Source organism: Nuphar pumila, chromosome 2, assembly GCF_984573655.1.
Source record: "Nuphar pumila chromosome 2, dmNupPumi1.hap1.1, whole genome shotgun sequence".
Classification (NCBI taxonomy): Eukaryota; Viridiplantae; Streptophyta; class Magnoliopsida; order Nymphaeales; family Nymphaeaceae; genus Nuphar; species Nuphar pumila.
In genome coordinates this window covers 78,253,712-78,277,112 of record NC_143250.1, presented here as the reverse complement: position 1 = coordinate 78,277,112, position 23,401 = coordinate 78,253,712, and the positions used below count along the sequence as shown (strand labels likewise).

The 23,401-nt window shown below is 38.2% G+C and overlaps 1 protein-coding gene across 2 annotated transcripts in view; it reads right to left on the bottom strand.

Annotated features, from left to right (window-relative positions):
• LOC149845791 (HEAT/U-box domain-containing protein) overlaps nucleotides 1-23,401 on the bottom strand; it is a 173,375-nt gene that overhangs the window by 85,271 nt on the left and 64,703 nt on the right. For both annotated transcript variants that reach the window (XM_089996005.1, XM_089996006.1), the window contains exon 11: nucleotides 4,612-5,132. In XM_089996005.1, coding sequence (XP_089852131.1) covers nucleotides 4,612-5,132 — 521 coding nt within the window. The remainder of the gene's footprint in view (nucleotides 1-4,611; nucleotides 5,133-23,401) is intronic.

The window sequence follows — 23,401 nt, the reverse complement described above, 5'->3', positions numbered from 1 at the left end:
GAAATCCCACAAAAGAAGGAGGAGCCAATGAAAGGGAAAGAGTCTTTTTCCCTTGCTCAACTATCCGAAGCACTTCAAATTCTACTCAAATCGCCATCAACTTCGGGAGCCGTCATTGCCTCTTCTTCTCCTCCAGGTACGCCTTCTTGGATTCTTGATTCTGGAGCATCTTTTCATATGACCCCTATTGAAAGTGGACTATCCAATGTATGTAGCAACTCCAAAAATTCTTTTGTTTCCACCGCCGATGGTACCTCTTTACAAGTTAAAAGTTTTGGAACCTTAGACTTTTCAAAAGATTTTTTTGTGCCAAATGTAAGAGTAGTACCTCAACTTAATTTAAATCTTTTATCTGTCTCTCAAATATGTGATCATGGATGTGAAATCTCCTTCTCAACCAAGGATTGCTCTATACAGGATCTCCAGTCCGGGAAGCGGATTGGGCAAGGCCATAGGAGGGGAGATCTCTACTACATGAACAATTTGAAACTTCCCACTAAATCATTTTGTAATCATGTCCAAGATAAAAATATAGAAACTTGGCATTAAAGACTTGGACATCCCAGCTTCTCAAAAATGTACTCTTTTCCTTTTGGAAAGAAATTTTGTAATGAAAAACATTTTGTTTGCAAGAGTTGTATTTTTGGAAAAAAGAAATCCACCCCCTTTCCAAAGAAAACATTTGTGTCTAAAAGACCCTTTGAATTAGTTCATTCAGATGTTTGGGGTCCTTCTCAAGTCATATCAAAAGGAGGATACTCATATTATGTTACTTTCATTGATGATTTCACTCGATATGTGTGGATCTATTTTCTCAATCTAAAATCCAAAGTTTTAAATTTCTTTAAAAAATTTCATATGATTGTCAAGAATCAATTTTCAACTAATATCTTTATTCTTCGATCTGATTCCGGTGGAGAATATATGTCAAATGAATTTCAAGAATATTTGGAAACCAATGGAATTTGTCATCAAAGGTCATGTCCTAGGACTTCCCAACAAAATGGTCTAGCCGAGAGAAAGCATAGACACATCTTGGAAACCACTAGGACTCTTCTCATCTCCAAAGAAATTCCAAAATGTCATTGGGCCGAAGCCGCCTTAACCTCCACTTATTTGATAAATAGAATGATATCCTCATCCCTACAAAGTATATCTCCATATGAAAAACTTTTTGAAAGAACACCCGACTTTAATAGATTAAGAATTTTTGGGTGTAAGTGTTTTGTCCTTACATATAAAAGAGATAAGTTATATCCCAAAGCTATCGAATGTGTGTTCTTAGGATACGGAGAAAATAAAAAAGGTTTTAGGTGCTTCGATCCCAAAAGCAACAAACTATATGTATCCAAAGATGTTACCTTTTTAGAAAATGAGAACGGCTTTGATAAAAATAAAGATATTGATGAAAGCGAATATGCTTTCTTATTTGATCTTCTTTCTCAAGAAGATGTGACTCCTCACGTAGAGGATGTTCCTAATGATTTAGAGGATACTCCTCTTAGTAATGTTGAAAATGGAATTAATGATTTTGAAAATAGGTCTATTCAAACCTATACAAGGCGTGGTCAAGAAACTCCCATAAGCGCTTTAGAAAAATATTCTCAAAGTTCCAACATAGAAGAAACCTCTTTAAGGAGATCTAGCCGAATCTTCAATCCTCCTAATAGGTTTGTTTCCTATGAGTCCCTAACACCTAAATATAGGGCATGCCTAATTGCATTACACTCTTATCATGAACCATCACACTATAATGAAGCCAAAAACATTCTTCAATGGGTTGAATCCATGAAACTAGAATTTAGTGCCCTTGAAAAGGCTAAAACTTGGGAAATAACTTCATTACCCACGGGAAAGAAGTCTATTGGATGTAGATGGGTCTTCAAAATTAAAACTTAAAGTGATGGGTCATTAGAACGTTATAAAGCTAGGTTGGTAGCCAAAGGATATGCTCAAGAGTACGGAATAGACTATGAAAAAACCTCCGCTCCCGTAGCTAGAATGACTAGTGTTAGGACTCTTATTGTGGTTGCATTCGTTAAAAAATGGCATATCTATCAATTGGATGTTAAGAACGCATTTCTTAATGGTGAACTAAGTGAAGAGGTCTACATGGATCCTCCACCAGGAGTATCTATTGGTGAAAACAAAATTCTTAAACTAAAAAAAGCACTTTATAGGTTAAAACAAACTCCAAAGGCTTGGCATGATAGATTTAGAATGTAATGACTAGCCTAAATTTTCGTTCATGTTATACTGACACTGTGTTATTTGTGAAAAGTGCAGGGTCATCTGTAGTTATTCTACTACTATATGTTGATGATATGATCATCACTGGAAGTGATGAGCAAGGAATCCATGATTTTAAGAAAATTTTAAAAGAACATTTTGACATGTCTGACCTTGGTTTCTTAAGATATTTTTTAGGTATTGAAGTTGCATATTCACCTCGAGGGTATATTTATCTCAAATGAAACTTGTTGCTGACATTTGTTCAAAGTCTGGAATTTCGGATGATAAGAAGACAGAAACCCCTGAGGTTATCAATGCAAAGCTAAGGCTGGAAGATGGGACACTTCTTGAGAATCCTACTCCCTATCGTCAACTCGTTGGGTCTTTGACATACTTATCCATCACTCGGCCAGACATAGCTCATGCAGTTCACTCCGTCAGTCAGTTTCAACATGCACCTACAACTGTGCACATGAGTGCAGTCTTAAGAATAGTCAGATACATTAAAGACACCATAACTAAGGGAGTTTTTCTTTCTTCTTCATCATCTCTTGATTTAATTGCTTATACTGATGCTGATTGGGGAGAAAATCCCAATGATAGAGTCTCAACTACTGGTTTTTGTGTTTTCTTAAGTGACTATGATTTCTTGGAGATGCAAGAAGCAACACAAAGTGTCATTGTCCTCAACAGAAGCAGAATATTGTGCAATGGCCACCACAACCATGGAGCTTGTGTGGCTTAGAAGTCTCCTCAGTGATATGGGCATAATCATCTCTACTCCTTCGAAGATGTGTTGCGATAACAAGAGTGTTATCTATATTGCAAGCAACCACACCTTCCATGAGCGTACTAAACACATTGAGATTGATAGCCACTATGTTCGAGATGAATACCTAAAAGGAACCATAGCACTGCCCTACGTCACATCCGAGTACCAGTTGGCGGACTTCTTCACCAAAGCTCTTGCTGCTCCTCGTTTCATGTTTCTTCTCAACAAGCTTTCCGTTGTATCCCCGTAAAGCTTGAGGGAGGGTGTTAAAATACATGTAATACATATATTTATATATATATATAGATATATATATATATATAAATATTTATCAGTCACTACCCGATAAGGGGTAGTTTTATAATCTCGCCCAATAGGGGCATTTTAGACTTTTCCCTTTTCTTCATTTTTCCTTTTTCCTTTTTCTATTTTTTTCTTATTTCTTTTTTTCTTTTTGTTCCTTTTTGTGCATTTAATGCACAGCCATTGGGGGGCCCAACAAAGAGTCGTTGGGCCCCCAACGGTCACAATTGTGACCGTTGGGAGCCCAACAATTCCTTGTTGGGACTCCCAATGGTCCCTCTCTCTTGCTTTTCTCTAACTCTCCCTCACTCCTCTCTTGCCTATAAATAAGTGGGGTCTCCCCCTTTGTGATGTGTGGCTTCTTCAAGCCCTTTAGTGCATTTATAAGATTTTATGCTTTCTAGCTATTATTGGCTTTTGTGTATGTCCTCTTTTGGACTTGTTCTTTGATTTCTATGTGTGAATGTCCATTGTAGGACATACATTTCTTTTCTGCATATTTCATTACACTACTCAGCCCTAAACCAAAATTCTGAATTAATATTAATTAATTAATTAAAATTATTTAAAAACTTCCAAAAATAACCAAATTAACCCTAAAGGCTTCTTAACCTTAATAAACCACAAAATAAAGTTTTATATTCACTTCAAATCCGGAATATGTTGGGCTTGGATTTGGATCTGGATTCAGATCCAAGATCCAAACCCATATCCAAGAACAAAAATGGATCAAGATCTAGATCAAATCCAAATTTAAGAAGGACCTAAGTAGAACCCAAATCCAGAAAAATTTGGATTATAGGCCTTGGATCCAATCTGATCCAACCCCGGATCCATTTCGACAAACTGCTCAATTTTCGAAAAAAACGCGATTTCAGGAAAACAAAATATTGTTGCGCTAAAAATTCCGAGATGCATCCAACGATATATTACATAACTACCAAATTCTGAATTTCGCTCGAAAATAACCCAAATTTCGCTTGAATTTAAAGGTCAAAATTAAAACTTTTTCTCACGTTTCGTTTGGCTCGCCTCGACCTTGTCAATGAGACCTGGGTCAAGCCCAGACTCAAAGACTTCAGTCTAAAAATCGAGCCTCAAACGATTTTTTTCCCAGACTTAGCCAAATTTTTTGTCAAAATTATAAAATGACAGTACTAAAATACACGATATTACACAATATATGAATATAAACTCTAAATTAATGAAATATGCCTTAACAGATAATAATTTTGAATGATGCTGCATTAGAAACAATAAAATAAATATCAATGGATCACCATCTAAAGATTAAGCTTACATACCGAAGAAAGCGAACATAAGATTGATGTCTGGAAGGAGGATCAGTGGCAATTAAAACTGTAGCTGAATCTAACAAATCATGCCGCCAGCGTTCAATGCGAAACTCCAGTAAAGCACCATTTCCACACTTGTTAGCAATCAGATACCTAATTCTCTCAACAAGCATTGCTAGTATAGTTACACGATCAACATCCAAAAACCATGAACCACTTTGAGACTGCTGTTGTGATGTAACAAAATAAATAATACTACACCACTGGTCAGAAAAATATTCATCTTCAACTAAGGCAAGCAAAAGATCAATTCGTGCAGTGATGGAGGAATTGATTTCACTTAAACACCATGGCACAAACTCATCCTTGAAAAACTGAAGAAAATGTTCAGAGTTCAAAATGCATTGCTCTCCACCATCAGAGTGAAGTTGAAACTCTCCAGTCATACCAGAAGCATACCGCAAGATGGCTTCCTTTGGCCCAAAATTTTCAACAATAACAGTCAAAAGCCTGATAGCACTAGATGAACCCTGCAGGTGAAGAGAATCACAGGGAAGGTAAATAACAAATTCAAGTCTGATCGTAAAATCTAAACATCAATGACAACAAAGATGTAAAAATATAATCAGCAAGATCATGTCAAGAATCTTCAAGCACATAAGATGTCTACAAGTTCACCGATATGCACATTTGATATCACCATGACAGAAATGCAAAGTTTCTAGAAAATGGAAATGGAAAAAAGTGGCCATTTTTCAGATTTATTATGCTTATATTTATTTTATAGATAATAAAAATGAGAAACTGTCAAAGATAGGCATAATCTGTTTGGTTGAAAAATTATGTAAACAAGATATGCGATGCAAGCGGCAAATTGGTAGATCTGAATAAGACATAGATGGGTCTAAGGTACATCTTGGTGGATACGTTTAGGAATATCATATGTTCAGGCCTGCATAAATCCAGGTTGGATCAAGTTTTATATAGGCAGTTTTGGATTAGATTTATGCCAATCCATGTTTGGACCCAATTTGATCCACATACAAAGCAAGTTTTACCAGTGACAAATCCAAGCTGGACCAAAAAGATTTGACGTGTCTCATTTGCAGCTTGATCTGGGTTGAGTCCAAATGGACCCACGAAGATACAAGTGTGAAATTAATCTTTTCAACTTGGAAAGTATTTAGATTGTTTAAATGTGGTTCTAGTTCATTAAATGTAACTAGGTGCATGAAGGGAGGGTTATCATCAAGGTGTAGAGAATTTCTTGCGAAAAAAAACAGGCTTCCACTAGGGCCAAGTTTACGCCTGTATAATTTGATCTCTTATCACCATTGAGTGTACATGGTTCTTTCTTGATCTCGTGGGAGTTGTGAGATGAAAATATGGTGTTCACGTCCCCCCTCCATCCAAGCAAGACAAGTGTATGCTTCCTGTGAATCTACTCTCACAATCTTTATTCTTTAATTCATGTGGTGAGATTACCTATTTCAATCAACCTTTCCAAATTCTACCCTCAAAATTTTCTAAATCCCTCATTTTGTTGGAGTGCTCATAGTCTCCTTTTTTTGTCTCCTCGTTCCTCTTCTCTCTTCTCTCTATCTGTCTCTACCTCTCTATGATTTCAATGAAAATGTCACCATTAAGCACGTGAGACTCAATGATTTCAACTATGTATCATGGGCTTCTATTATGAAGCACCTTATTTGAGGAAAAGGGTTGTGAGGACTATTAGATGGATCAGATCCGAAACCTAAATAAGTTCTCACCAAGGTAGAAGGTGAGAAAGAGGTACCACTAACGAAAAATGAGAAGATCAAAGCTACAACCACTTATGAGAAGTGGAAGGAATGGAGGATGGGACATGCCAAGATCATGTCTTGGCTCACCAGTAGTGTGAATGTTAAAAAAATGCTCTAGCCTTGCCAAATTTCAACATGCTAGCAAGGCTTGAGATTATCTCAAGAGTGTATTCTCTTAAGGATGTTGCACATGTGTACAATGTGCAAGATAGACTTCGGACCATGACCCAAGACGATCAAAGTATTAGAGAATACTATAATGACTTGTCCGAACTTTAGGAAGAATTGGTTGTTCTAGAGCCAAAATGGCATTACCCCAAAGATATAGAACTCCACCAAAAAAAATGGATGCGTGTGACAATTTGTCAATAGCTTAAGACCGGAATTTGAATCTACAAAATTAATTCTTCTCCGTAGAGGAATAGTTTCATCTATTGAAGTCACTATAGAAGAGTTGAGTATGGAGGAAAATAGATTGAAAAAGAATGTGACAAAAAGTGTGGATGACTTTGTCTTAGCCGTCTCTATGCCAAAAAATTACATATGTGTCTATAAACCACCTTGTTATAGAAGACAAGGCAATGACGATAATAAAACAAAATTTATTTGCCATCATTGCCATGAACCAGGGCACATCAAGCCCCAATGTCCTAAACAAAAAGGGACATATGAGAAGAAGGTTGCTTATATCGGCTCTCCACAAGAGTCAATTGATATTTTTGCATCTCAAGATTCAACCATTGGAAGTGTAAAACCCACAATAAAAATCAAAAAAAAAATTTATTTAGACCAAGGCCGGGTCCGGACCCAGACCCGACCCAGATCCATCAGGTGTTAGTCGGTTGCGTGCTTATAAAAGCACGCAATGGCAAGGGGGGAAGGTTTCTCAAAACCTCCTTCCCCTCTGTTCTCCCGTTTTCTCTCTCTCTCTCTCTCTCTCTCTCTCTCTCTCTCTCTCTCTCTCTCTCTCTCTCTCTCTCTACACTCGAGGCCACCGCCACTCTCTGCCTAGTAAAGGCAGGGGGTTTCAAATACGAAACCCCTTTCCTCTCTCGTTTTCACTGCACGCTCCCCCTTTTTTTAATCGACGGGCAGAGGCCTCGCCCCTACCTCCATGCTCCTTCGGCAGGCAGGGGTGAAGCCCCCTGCCTCCCTTGTTTTTGTTAGACAGGGGCTTTACCCCTGCCTACTCTCATTTTTGGAAGGCACGGGCACAGCTTCTGCCTCTGTCCAATTTTTCTGAAGGCAGGGGCACAACCCCTGCCTCTGCCTGAACCGTTGACAGGCAGGGGTGCAGCCCCCTGCCTCCCCGTTGTTTGCTGACAGCAGGTCAGCAGCGGCTCGCGGCCCCTTCCCCTGCTTCTTTCGCGTTCAGCAGGTTCGCAGGGGCACGATGCCCCTGCCTCCGCTTCTTTCACGTCAGGACAGTGGCGCCCCTATCATCTCTACCTTTCTGATTGAGATAGCATGTTGACAGCTTGATTTTGAAGCTTGTACGATGGATCTCGCTCGTGCCCCGTGACCCAACCCGTTAATCGCTTACACCTGCAGACGCCAACAAGCTCGCAACTCCCCAAGGTAAGGGAAGATTGCACGAAGGACTTGGACAATTGAATTGAGTTTAATTAACTAAAAAGGATAATTAAATAAATATATATGCATATATATTTATACGAGTACGCATTTAACTCAAGGACACAGTTTCGCAATCCTTGTCCTTTACTTTCTGTCATGTCTTTACTTTGTCGTCGCGCTTTGCGCCCAGGCTCCTGCTTTTGCAAATGTTTCGTTATTGCCTTGTCGTTATAGATGACGCTCCAGTTTTCGCTCATTGCATGTTCTATAAAAGGCATCCTCGTGGAGGATGCAATAGGCATTTACTACTCTCCCTCTTGCGACAAGAGTTGAGTCGGGAGCTTAACGATACATTCCCGTCTAAGGAGAGGGAGCCCCAGCAGGGATCCTGGCTTTTCGAGTAGGCAGTCCTGCAAAGTAGACTTGAGAATTTAAGGAGCTGCGCAAAAACATCAAAGACTGTCCAAATCGAAGTATTTGGAAGGATGTGATTGGCTGGTTCTGTTCGTCTATTCGACATATCTCGGGTAACCCCGAATTGAGGGCTTGAGCGAACTTCTTAGCGAGGGTTTTGTTGAGAAACCCGTATCCCGTTCATCGAGGCCGGTATCGAGTCATGTGAGGCATGTAGATACCACGATAGCGGATGAGATTCTAGAAAATCGCATGTCAAATGTTGGCACAAGCTGTTGGTTGTTTCAAAGGATAAATAATGTCAAAAGTAAAGTTTGAGAAATATTACATCTTTGTGAAACACTTTTGTTGAGGCTCCTATTGAGGAACTATACCCCTTTCATCCTAGAGTACTTGTAATCGTGCACTACACGTTAGTACTGCGATGATCGGATGCGACGGTCGTGCGACCTCGAACAATGCTAAATGCACAATGATGTAAACACATAAAAATGAGATCGCCTTCACAGGTAAGGTGTTCATTTGGTCAAAAGACCAAATCATATAAAATGAGACGTCAGTTAATTTACCGTTGACGCACTCATTCGCTTCTTGTAGTCTGTCAAAGGAGAGGACAGAGCGGTACACACTCCAATGGACAGGTTATTAATAACCACTCCACGAGCAAAGATCTGGCCTCCCCCGTCATTGGAGTTAGGGGAAGGGACTACCCGACATTATCCTAGGTGGTAGATCCCATGAACCTCTACAGAAGTTGGATGCATCCGTTGCCAAGTACCTGCCTTTGGGAAATCCTCTCTCAGCTAAAGTCGTCCCCTTAGGAGCGGACTCAACTAGTTATTCGGGTTATTGAAGATGCATAGAATAACAGACGCTCGAACTAGTCATAGTTATTTCTGCGATTCGTCTGTGCGTACCCGCAGGCCAATAATATCGAAACATAAGTCTGTTCACAATGGTTGACGGGTCATAATGTAATAACCTTGATTTTTGACAATTATTTGTTTAAATTTATTCAAAAATAATGGGTATTTTTCTAAATTTGGGCCTGGGATCCAAATTTCGGATCCAGGACCCATAAAGGGATTTTCACGAATAAATTTACCTCGTAAATTTTATATGTATGTATAAGTGCAATAATTTTGAATGCTTTGAACCTCACCGAGGACATGGCATTGGATAGAAATGATTGGAGGAGAAGGATTCATGTGGAAGACCCAAAATGATTTTCTTTTTTGGTTCATATCGCCGACCCCAATTGTTTTGGGATGAAGGCGTAGTTGTTGTTGTTGTTGTTTGTTGTATAAGTGCAATAATTTTTAATTAATTAAATAATTCAAGGGATAACTATTTACGATGGTGCGTAGATGGGTTCGGGATCCACCTTTTGGATCCATATACCTATATATATATATATATATATATATATATATATATATATATATATATATATATATTTATTTATTTATTTTTATTTTTTTGATATATATATACTCATAATAAAATAAAGAAAGCAGTAAATAGTGTAGACAGATCCACTCTTATAACCAGCCCGGATCCAAATTGGGATTTGGATCCCGAGTAGCAGAGTTCGGATCCGATATCCAGAAAAGAGAATCAATGAATTTTAGTTGATTTGGGCCTAGGACCCAATACCCAGATCCGTAGATACCCTACGAATTGGATATTAGAATATACGTAAAGAAATAAATAATTAATATTAGCTATGAAAAAAAAAATACTGATATAAAAGGGGGTTGAATCCATAGTTGGATCAGCCATTCACGAGCGACCCGGATCCACTCTAACAATGGATCCAGCGTCGCGGGTCGCGGCCTCGGACCCGGACCCGAGTTCGTTTTTTTTTTAAAGGGGCGTACTTTATAAGTAAAAAGGAAAAGAGAATCGTGCCTAGGGCACGATTCTTGCCTTTATCAAAGGGGGAGGAGGGGGCGGTTACACCAGGCGTAACTGAACCTCGTGCTTCACGAAGGAGAGGAGTGGGGGTTCGGTGGGATAAAAGGAGGGGGTGGAGAGGGTTTCACCCTCTTCACTCGGCCCTCTTCTTTCCCCTCTCTCATGCGCTCCCTGCCTTGCATCAGCCGCGGCCGTCGGTCGATCCAGAGCCATCGTCACCGGCGAAGCTCTGGCCATCCGCAACCGTCAACGGCTCCTCAAGCAACCCCCTATCACGGCAGTAAGTAGAGCGACACCAGCCGACCCTGCCCTCGCGACTGCAGCATCCGATCGCCGGAAAATCATCAAAAAGGTACGGTGCTTCTAACAATTTTGGGCGAGGGATCGAAGATGGGTCTCGATCTCGTGTGATCCTTTAAGAGGAAGGGTTTATGCTGTCGGAAATCCCTAACCCTTAGAGTTTGGGGATTTCGGAATTCTGAAAGAAGAAAAGGGATGGGGTTTTCTGATTTTGAGTATCGGGTATTGCCAAGAATTGAGGGTTTCCGACTCTTAGTGTCGGTTAACCCCATATTTGGGGATTTTCGACTCTGGCCCTTGAAATCGGGAGATCTCCGACTGTAATATCGGGTAAACCCAGTTTGAGTTTCGGTTATCGTGGTTGAATAACCAGATTGGGGTTTTTCGATTTCTGTTGTTGGTTTACCCAGATTGGGTTTCAGATTCTTGATGTTGAGTAATCCCAGATTGAGAGTTCCTGGTTCTTGGATTCGATAAACTCAGGTTTGGGGGTTTTCTTTACAGAATTGGTGGGCCGATAGTGATGGTTTCATTCGAAAAAAAAAATCATAGCATACATGTGTTAATATATGTTGGCCGATTTCATCTATTTGAAAAAAAAAGGGAAATGGTGGATTTCGGATTTTTCCTAACAGAAGGGTTTTGTTCATGTTATGAACCTATATATATATATATATATATATATGAAGGGTGTATCTCAATCAGGTCGAACTTGCAGTTCTTGTGGAATCAGTCACGATTTATTTACTGGTGTAGTTATGGCATATTTACTTATTGTCTCTTTAAATTCGATCTGTTAAAGGACTGAATATGTCCTTTCCTTGTGGATATGCCTCTCAGTGTAAACTTTAAGTAGCTATGTTATGATCTGACCTGCCTTGCATTGACTGATGTTTGGAAAATCAAGATCTTACCTTCTGTTAATCGAATTTCAGAATGTAGGAATAAATGACAAGTAAATACAGTACATAATATAGTTAGACAATGAAATTAAACCAGAATGCTTTACCTGTCATACCTAGTTGTGAACCTGTTCATCTGAAATCAACATCTGTGGCTGTTGAACCAAGTTTTAAATGGATATTTCGTTGTATTCTGTATAATTCTAGTAAAAATTCTCGTTATTTAAGGTTAGATGCATGATTTGACTAAGGTATATTCATTTGGTTATCATGTGAATAGCAGATGGGGTTATATGCGTTTTAATATGTTGTTCAATATGTGGTAGCATCGAGAGTATTACTATGCATATGAATGAGTAATGACATGCATATGATTGGCTTATGTTTGCATGAGTGCACATGTTTTTGGCATTTTGCCCTAGTGTTATAAATAAAACACTACTTTTGTTTTGTTATGTGATGCACCGATGGCCTAATTGGACCATCATAGGCCTGGAGAGTCGTGGGTTTGGTTTCCTTTCACATATGTTTTTTACTGCATCACTTAAACCACATAAGATGGTTTTGCACATTACTACATTGTTCTAGTTGTTTATACGGGCTGGAGTCCCGTAAGGGTCCCCGCAAGAGAGGATGCGGGTTTTCACTTTACTTGTGCATATGGTGTTGCAAACTTAAAGAATTGACTTAAATAAAAATATAATGAATAAGAACAGTGTAATATACGTTCTAGGATATCTCATCTGGAGTATGGGAATCTTAGAGATCCGGTCTTGGGGAGACTGTGAGGATACAAAAACTCTGTGTGCTGTAATTTTGTCCCCTGAACCCGATATTGAGCTTCTTTCTCCTGGCCACAGTTTTAGGGAGAGTTTGCCACTTTACCCGGGAGTGGCGTGTTTTGACACAGCTGTTGTTTATGGTACCAAGAAAGTGGCACTTGTGGGCGTAGGGTGTCCCTTGTGTCCCCGACATTAGATGTGGAGGTCTAATATTCCGAAGGTGATTCGGTCGAGGGCTAAGTTGGAACTCAGTAATAAAATACAAATTGTGTGTTAAGCTACCCTGGAAACCTACTTGACCTCGGAGATTGTACTTGTTTGGTGTATCCGCGGGCAACGGTAATTAAAAAGAGAAACTTAAAGTTGCGTGCATTTAATAGGGCATGCATATGGAAAGATGAAAATTAAATGAAAGATAACAAAAGGAATCATGCATTGCACATAATGATGCATTTTTCTATTATGCATATTTGAATTGTTCTCTATATCATGACATGATATGGTGGTAGTATATAATTTACTTCTTGAAAGCATGCTGCAAGGTTTGGTTATTTAGTTCTTGATATATGGTACTGCATTACTGTTCTCGACTGGTGAGTATATGTAATTGGTTGCATGTATGGTTACTTAAATTCTGCAAATTTTATATATGCACTCACTCAAATTATTACATGAAATTTTATTCATGTTCTTTGTCTCACCTGGTTTCTTTAGAAGTAGCTGTACTTAGAATTTCGTTTCTGACACTCTACTTTGTTGGTTTTTCACAGGATATGGTGAACAGTGAGGTTGGATTGGCTACTGGGAATGGATGAGAGTCATACTTTGGCTTGATAGCTTCAACAGGGGACAGAGTGCCTCTTTCTTTTGTTTCAGTTCTTGTTTTTTCAGTGGTTGCCTTATTTTCAGTCCAATAAAACCTTGTCTCTGAAATTTATTCTTATTCATAAATAAAGAAATTGTTCTGGTTCATATGGATGATGGTTGCAAGTTCGTTTGTGGTGTTTGGGCTATCCAATGGAAATTAGAACTGTGAGGACCCCGGATCTCTGGGAAGGTTTCCGCATTGATTGAAAAAAAAATATTCTGCATTTTCAAAGGGTATAATTTGGGGTCGTTACACATAAGACTTTCGTGTGTTTTGGGTACATATTTTTTGTCAAGTAAAAGCTTATCGATGAAATTACGTATGACTTTGGTGTCTCCGATATTCTTATGATTATGATGCTTATGCAGGTAAATGGCATGTCACGCCTACATAGTTGTATTGCAGAAGATTGCATTATGATTGTTTATGTGAATATATCTTACCTGTATAACATGATTGATAAGTATCATGAATATTTGATTAAAATGTCTTGAAGATATGTACGTGAGTTACACGCTAGAAAGGTCGAATGCGATGTGCTTTGAGATAAGAATTGTGAATGCATATGATGATGCAATGATTTGAATATTTGCACATATAACTTGAATCTTATGTGAATTTATTGAATTACGTAAGAGTTACGTATATTGAAGTTTAGTTGATTCATAATATATTATGTGTGTGTTCTCATATGTATAGAACTCATGCTTTGATTTTGCATGCTTTGAGGTCATATTTGAGAAATACAATATTCCTTGTGGCAATGATGTGATGCGTGGTGTAATATGCTTATGTATGATGTGATTGAAATGTCATGTGATAAGAAATGTTGAAAGCATGCAATAAATGTTCGTGGTTCATGGAACCTTATTGGAGGAATGTGTGATTTTGTGTTTTGATTTACCATGTGAAGTGATACGATGCATATTGCTGGTATACATGTTTGTGCCCATATTGGTGGCTACTGACCCCAAAAGCGGTCAATTGTTCAAAGGAGTCGATTATATTGATGCATGTATCACTGAGTATGGTATCTGTTGAGAACCTGATCTCCAAAGGATTATCTGCAAGGGTGTGTATGATCAAGATCAGGTGACCCAGCTAGAGTGGTAGATCTCTGTGAGGATGTACACTGTCCAAGAGCGGGTAGCCGCAAAAACGGTGAACTCCTGTGAAGAAGTGTATGGTCCAAGACCAGGTATACCATCTAGAGCGGTAATTCCTTGTGAGGTTGTACATTTCCCAGACTAGGTGATCCGGCGTTGATCTTGTTAATTATAATAGTGGCTATCGACCCTGAGAGCGGTCATTTGTTTTGATGTGTGTATCACAATAATTTTTATTGAATATGGCATTTGTTGAGGACCGGGTTCCCAAAGGATTCTCTGTGAGGGTATGTGTGATCAAGATCTGGTAATCGACTAGAGCGGTAGAATTTCTGTGAGGAAGTACATTGTCCAAGAGCGGGTAACCGCAAAGACGGTGAAATCCTGTGAGGAAGTGTATTGTCCAAGACCAGGTATACCATCTATGGCGGTAATTCCTTATGAGGTCGTACATTTCCCAGACCAGGCGATCCAACGTGGAACTTGTGAATTTTGATTACCATAAAAAGTTATGGTGATTTGTGATGATCTTCTGAGATTGATTGAAATAGCCAGTTATGAATCTATAGATTTGGATTTCTGTTTTAGCATGATTATATGTTGAACCCAGATGTGAGAATCAGATCTTTATTGATTTTAGATCATGTTTGGGACCTTCCATGGAAGGGTGGGTTTTTCTGAGAAAGTATGATGCCTTAAGCGAGTCATAACAGGTGACAGTTGGCCGCGTAAGGCCTTGAGAGATGGGAATAAATTAAGGTTGTTCAAGACAAAGAGTTTGTTAGAAGTAGTGAGAGTGACAAACGATGACCTGATAATGATTAAATATAGAGACCTCGTTCAAGCAACGAAAACAAGCTAGAGCAATGTCTCATTGTGTCTCTTCATCCGTGTCGAATCAAGTAGAAGATAGCATTCTTATAGTCTTCTACAAAACCCTTTTTATGGCTCTGTATAAACTCTTGTGAAGACAAAAGTTTAATCACACATATGTTTTGTTCAATCTAGTTTTGAACTGCTTACCTGCTTTGAACTGCTTACCTGCTTAACTGTTGATCTGCTTTAAACTGCTTAGCATGCTGAATTAAATGCTCTTAATTCAGTTTCCTGTAGTCTCTCTTGTGCATCTACTAGTTTTTTGCGAAAGTAACCCATTCTATGGGTACAGGTGATGATTAGGTACACTACGGGCGATGGCGCGATGGCAAGATGGCTTCAAGATTTTCTTTTCCTGCTCTTAGCTCGCGTCCTTGACGTTTTTGAGTTTTGTCACGGATTTTCCTTTGGATATCCAAATTTTGTACTATTTGGAAACTTCTTTAAATGAAAGTGGCTTTTCTAAGTGTTTTGCAAGTACCATGTGCAGTGAGTTTTAGTTCTTTTAGCTAACGTGCCCAAAGTTGTCAGCTTGCCTTTCTGAATTTAACAAAAGAATAGTCTTCCGCTGATTTCATAAACAAACTCTGAAAGGAAAGATTTTTCTAGTTTCTTGCCTGTTTTCTGAAAGGTTCGCAAGTTTGAAATTTTGGGGCGTTACAGACAGCATGTCTCTGTCTCAACTAGTGGAAGGGCTTCAACCTCTTTTCAAAGAAGCTTCTTCTTCAACAAGAGTCGTTGTTTCATCTTATTCTAAGCCCGGTAAATTTCCTTGGCTTCTTGATTCTAGTGCATCTTTTCATATAACCCCAAACAATGATATTTTATCCAAATATCATAACTCAATTGTGTCAAATGTTTTTACGACCGATTGTACATCTCTTCAAATTGAAAGAATATGGAATTTTGAAAAGGATCTTTCAAACTCAAAAAGATTTTTTATTCCAAAAGTTTGTCGCATCCCTAAATTAAACTTAAATCTTTTATCCGTCTCAAAAAAATCTGATTATGGTTGTAATATTTTCTTCTCTTCAAATAAATGTCTGGTACAGGATCGCCAGTCAAAGAAGTTGATTGGGCAAGGCCATAGAGATGAGGTATCTATTATATAGATTTTTTGGAGATACCCAAAGATGTTTCTAGTTGTAATGTGCAAAAATTAGATTTAAATATATGACATAGAAGATTAGGACACCCAAATGTATCTAAAATCCAATATTTTCCAAATTTAGAAAAAAATTATAATCTTAATGATTTCTCTTGTGAAGATTGTGTTCTTAGAAAAATGAAGAGATTACCATTTAATGATAGAACTTTTATTTCATCTAGACCACTGGAGCTAATTCATTCGGATATTTGAGGTTTAGCACCTGCTTTATCTAAAGGTGAATATGCACATTATGTCATATTTATGGATGATTTTACTAGACATACTTGGATATACTTTCTTAAGCATAAATTTGAAGTCTTTTTCCATTTTCATAACTTTCATAAGTTGGTTAAAAATAGGTTTGAAAATGAAATCTCTATATTTCGAACCAATTCAGAGAGAACATTTGTTTCAAGTGAATTTAATCTACATGGCATCACACATCAAAGATTTTTTCCTGACACACCACAACAAAATGGCTTAGTTGAACTAAAACATAGGCACATCATTAAAACTTCAACAACCTTACTGATTGCTAGTCACGTGCCAAAGATTTTTTGGGCAGAAGTTGTCTTAACTTTTGTGTCTTATAAAAATAATGACATCCACTTCTTTACAAAATATTTCACGTATTGAAAAACTTTTTAAACTCTTTTATGACTATGCCAGATTATGAGTTTTTTGTTGCAAATATTTTGTATTAACCAACAAAAATGACAAATTTTCTCCCAGAGCTATTCCTTGTGCCTTTTTTTGTTATGCCGATAACCAAAAGGGATATTGGTGTTATGATCCTCAGAATGAAAAATTGTATATTTCTAGAAATGTAACCTTTTTGAAAAAAAAATCCTTTGAGAATTGAAAATGTTATTTAATCAAGAGATAGTGAGTCTTTTGATAAAGAACCTCATGATGATTAATCTTGTATACAATATTCTAGACAAACATCAAAAACCACCATGTTCACTTGAAAAAAAAAATCACTTTAGTGAAGAAGAACGGCAAACTAGGAAATCATCTAGAGTTTTAAAACCTCCATCAAAAATTGTATCTTATGACTTTTTTTCTTCCAAGTACCAAGCATGTGTAGCCCTAATACATGCATATGTAAAACCTGTTAAAATATGTAATCCAAACTTGTAACTTCGTATATATATTTTACATATATAAGGTAATACATATACATATATATAATATATGTATATGTATCTACCTATTATATATGTAAAATATATATATAATTCTATCTTTAGTCTTAGGGGTAGTTTAGTCTTTTTTACACATATTCTTTTTCGAATATGTCTTGTAATTTCTTTTCCCATTTTTATTTTTCTTTTTTCTTTTAATAAAATGAGTTGTACCTACCTTGGGAGGGGCCCAACACACTAGTCGTTGGACCCCTCCAACGGTCACATTTGTGACCGTTGGAGGGGCTCCAACGACTATGTGGAGCCCCTTCCAAGGTCTCCTTTAGCCCTATAAATATGGGCTCTCTCCATTGTATTTGTATGAAGAGTTTTGGGATTATAGCCCAACCTCTTTAGTGTTTATGAAACTTATGGGTGCAAGTGCACATTTGTGATTCGGTGTGTTGTGTTCGTTGTGCACAAGTGTTCTTGGGTGTGTATGTTCACACATTTATTCTTAAGGTTGTTGCGTTATCGGCTAAAGTATCTTGTTGAAGATACTTTTACATGGTATCAGAGCCTCGTTGAAGAAGAAGAATTGCGATTCGCCTTCTTTTGCATTCCTCGGGAAGCGTGCCTTCAAGTTTTTTGAAATCAAAGAGGATCATCTTCTTCGAGCAATATTTTAGGTGCCTCTTTTGTCAAGAAAGACGCAAAAAGTAATTAAGGTACATACTATCTCTTGCATTCTTTCCTCTCTAATGGGCGAAAAAGACTCCCATTTCTCTCTTGGGTTTAAGCTTAATGGCTCAAACTATCACATTTGGGCCGGTAATATGGAAGCCCATATTAAAGGAAAGGGGCTTTGGGGTTACGTTCATGGATCCATACCGGAACCGGAACCCAAGATTACCATTGTTGAAGGAGGGGATATTAAGATCCTTGAAGGGGATGAAAGACAAAAGGCCCTTGAAGAGTATTCTAAGAAACATGATGATTGGGAAATGAAGAACTTCAAGATCTTATCTTGGATTTTCTCATCCGTTGAGACCAAGATAAATGCCAACATCATCAAATTTAAAAGGGCTTCCGAAGCTTGGGTATATCTTGAGAAAATGTACACCTCAAGAGATCTATCCAACAAGTACTTTCTCCAAAAGAGGGCCTTGACTCTCCAACAAAATGACATGACCATTCGGGAGTATTTTGCCGAATTATCCTCTATTTGGGACGAGCTCGCTATTCTTGAACCTAAATGGAGTGGTGAGGCAATCGAATTAAGGCACAAACAACTTGAAGAAGACCGGTTCTTCAATTTTTTAAATGGCCTTAGACCCGAATTTGAACAAGTCCGGTCCTCTCTTCTCTCCGCCTTCACATCCCCCTCACTCGAAGATGTTATCACCAAGCTAAGTGGTGAAGAAACCCGTATGGGGATTGGCAAAAATAATCCTAGCATTCTTGTTACTTCCTCTACTCAAGAAAATGGTGAAATGGCTAATGTCGTGTCAAGACCGGGAAATAACATGAGAACCTATAGACCTCCTCATTTCAAGAATCAAGGTCAAGGAGGAAATGATCGGTATGGCAAAAAAGATTATAGCAAAGTAACTTGCTATCATTGTAAAGAACCCGGACATATCAAACCCTTGTGTCCTAAATGGAAGAAATTGATTGCAACGGCTATGGCATCTCAAGTTGAAGAACGACCCTCTTTATCAAGTGAGTCTCTTTCTCTTCAACAAATCGTGGAAGCCCTACAACCTCTTCTCAAGGGAGGTACTTCCGGAGCCGCTATGTCATCCTCTTCCCCCGGTAAGACATCTTGGCTTTTAGATTCCGGGGCATCCTTTCACATGACCCCTAGTTATTGCACTCTTTCAAACTTTTCTAAAAATGCTTTTCCATCTTTTGTATCAACCGCGGACGATACATCTCTTGAGATTAAAGGAATAGGTAATTTTGAAAAACAAGACTTCTTTGTTCCAAAAATTCGTTTTATCCCAAACCTTAACCTAAATCTTCTTTCCGTTTCCCAACTCTCGGACCATGGTTGCGATATAAAATTTTCTTCTAATAAATGTTGGATACAGGATCGCCAGTCCGGGAGATTGATTGGGGAAGGCTCTAGAATAGGAGACCTCTACTACGTAGATTTTCTTCAAGTTCCCAAGAGTCAATTTTGCAACGTCGTCCAAAACAAAGACATTCATGTATGGCATAAGAGATTGGGTCATCCCAATATTGTTAAAATCTCGTATTTGCCTTTTGTTAAACATCTTTGTAAAAGTGACTTTTTGTGTAATGAATGCATTCTTGGGAAAATGAAATGTTTGCCTTTTCCTCAAAGATCCATGTTTACGACAAAACCATTTGAAATTGTCCATTCCGATGTATGGAGACCGGCTCCGGTAATGTCAAAAGGAGGTTTTTCATATTATGTGATCTTTGTGGATGACTATACTAGGTTTTGTTGGATCTATTTCCTTAAACATAAACATGAGGTTTTTTCAACCTTTAAAAGCTTTCACATGATGATTACAAATCAATTCAATGGATGTTTAAAAATCTTTAGGTCTGACTCTGGAGGAGAATACCTCTCAAATGAATTTAAGAGTTATCTTGAAATTTTTGGAATTCTTCACCAAAAATCATGTCCGAAAACCCCGCAACAAAATGGGTTAGCCGAACGAAAGCACAGGCACATCATTGAAACCACTAGGACTTTGCTCATTTCTCAAAACATTCCAAAAAATCTTTGGGCTGAGGCAGCCCTTACCTCTGTCTATCTCATAAACCGACTTCCATCGAAAAATTTAAACAAAATTTCTCCCTTTGAAAAACTGTATGATAAGGGACCTGATTATAGCAGGTTAAGGGTCTTTGGGTGTAAGTGTTTTGTTCTTACTGATAAGAATGACAAACTTTCTCCAAAAGCCATTCCTTGTGCCTTTCTTGGCTATTCTGAAACCCAAAAGGGGTTTCGTTGTTATGATATCAAAAGTGATAAATTGTATGTTTCCAGAAACGTGAGTTTTTTGGAAAATGTTAGTGGGTTTAAACGTTGTGACCCCCATAATGAAAATATGGATTATTCCTTTTTATTTGATTTATTGAATAAGGACGATGATACTAGTGATAATGAGTCAGATCAAAGTAACCCAAATGAACTTGAAACCGAGGAAAACATCTCCTTATCTCCTTCGTCACATCAACCTATTGAATTACCTAGAAACCCTATCACCTACTCTCATAGAGATCAAAACAACTTTAGGAGTGCTCTTGACAGATATAATGATGCCAGTCCCAGTGCCTCTCAGAATGAAGTGATCCCTCGTAGAACTGAGAGAAGTAGAAGGCCTCCTTCTAGGTTCATTTCCTATGACTCTTTCTCACCAAGATATAGAGTCTGCCTTAGTGCCATCCACTCTTATATAGAACCTAGAAATTTTGAAGAAGCACGTAGATGCCCTGAATGGATTAATGCCATGGACAATGAACTTGAGGCCCTGAGAAGAGCCAAAACTTGGGAGTTTCAACCTCTTCCTAAAGGTAAGAAAACAATAGGATGCAGATGGGTTTTTAAAGTAAAAACTAAAAGTGATGGATCCCTTGAAAGGTATAAAGCTCGCTTGGTTGCAAAAGGATATAGTCAAGAATATGGTATTGACTATGAAGAAACTTTTGCTCCTGTAGCCCGTATGGTCATTGTTCGATGCCTAATAACCGTTGCCTCTATCAACAAGTGGAACATCTATCAAATGGATGTTAAAAATGCCTTTTTAAATGGTGATTTGAGTGAAGAAGTTTATATGGATGCTCCTCCTGGAATGGAGGCTCCTAAGGGAAAGGTGCTTCGTCTTCAAAAAGCACTCTATGGTCTAAAACAAGCCCCCAAGGCTTGGTATGATAGATTTAATTCTGTTATGATTGAAAATGGCTTTTCCTCTTGTTTTACTGACATTGCTCTATTTGTTAGAAAATCCAATGCAGTAATTTTACTTTTGTATGTTGATGACGTGCTCATCACTGGGAGTGACTCTAACGGGGTTAAGAGTATAAAATCTATCTTGAAGGATAAATTTGAAATGTCTGACTTGGGTTTTCTAACTTATTTTTTGGGAATTGAAGTAGCATACTCTCTTAGAGGATATTTTTTATCTCAAACTAAGCTTGCCTCTGAGATCATTGACAGGTCAGGTATTACGGATGAGAAGCTTTGCGAAACTCCTGCGGTTGTAGGAGCAAAGATGAAAATTGATGATGGGGTTCCACTTTTGGATCCTACACCCTACAGACAGCTTGTAGGATCTCTGATGTATCTAAGTATTACCAGACCAGATATATCCCATGCAGTCCACACTGCAAGTCAGTTTCAGCATGCGCCTACATCCGTTCACATGAGTGCCATCTTACGAGTCGTAAGATACATAAAGGGTACTCTAAATAAGGGAGTTTTTCTATCTTCTTCTTCCGATTTAAAATTAATTGCTTATACTGATTCTGATTGGGGAGGTGACCCAAATAACCGTCACTCCACCACTGGATTTTGTGTATTTTTAGGTGACTCGCTGATTTCATGGAGATGCAAGAAGCAACAAAAGGTGTCACTCTCCTCAACAGAAGCTGAATATCGTGCCATGGCAACTACTACCATGGAGATTGTCTGGATTCATCAACTGCTTGAACACATGGGAGTCACAATTGAAGGGCCTACCAAGCTGTGTTGCGACAACAAGAGCGCAATCTACATTGCGAAAAACCACACATTCCATGAGCGGACCAAACACATTGAAATGGACTGTCACTATGTTCGCGAAGCATATCTCCGAGGAGTCATTGATCTTCCTTATGTTACGTCCGAATATCAGTTGGCGGACTTCTTTACCAAAGCCTTGTGTGCTCCACGGTTCAACTTCCTTCTTGGCAAACTATCGGTCATCCTGCCCTAAGTTTGAGGGGGGGTGTTAAAATATGTAATCCAAACTTGTAACTTCGTATATATATTTTACATATATAAGGTAATACATATACATATATATAATATATGTATATGTATCTACCTATTATATATGTAAAATATATATATATAATTCTATCTTTAGTCTTAGGGGTAGTTTAGTCTTTTTTACACATATTCTTTTTTTGTAATTTCTTTTCCCATTTTTATTTTTCTTTTTTCTTTTAATAAAATGAGTTGTACCTACCTTGGGAGGGGCCCAACACACTAGTCGTTGGACCCCTCCAACGGTCACATTTGTGACCGTTGGAGGGGCTCCAACGACTATGTGGAGCCCCTTCCAAGGTCTCCTTTAGCCCTATAAATATGGGCTCTCTCCATTGTATTTGTATGAAGAGTTTTGGGATTATAGCCCAACCTCTTTAGTGTTTATGAAACTTATGGGTGCAAGTGCACATTTGTGATTCGGTGTGTTGTGTTCGTTGTGCACAAGTGTTCTTGGGTGTGTATGTTCACACATTTATTCTTAAGGTTGTTGCGTTATCGGCTAAAGTATCTTGTTGAAGATACTTTTACAAAACCCTCATCTTATGTTCAACCCAAAGATCACTCTGAATGACTTAAAGCCATGAGAGGGTAGAATTAGATGCATTACAAAAAGCTCAAACTTGTTTATTCAAGATCTTCCATAGGGAAAGAAACCCATGGGTTGCAAATGGGTATATAAGATAAAAACCAAGAGCGATGGCACCCTTGAGAGATACAAAGTTAGGCTAATTGTCAAAGGATATGGGTAAGAATATGGCATAGACTATGAAGAAACCTTGGAACATATTTCCCGCATGACCACAATTAGAACCCTCATTGCAGTTGCTTTAATTAAAAATTGGTTCATATATTGACTGGGCATTAAAAATGCTTTTTTAAATGGCAATCTTATAGAAGAAGTGCACATGGAGGCACTTGCAGGTATGAGTATACCTCATGGGAATGCTTTTCATCTACAAAAGGCAGTGTATG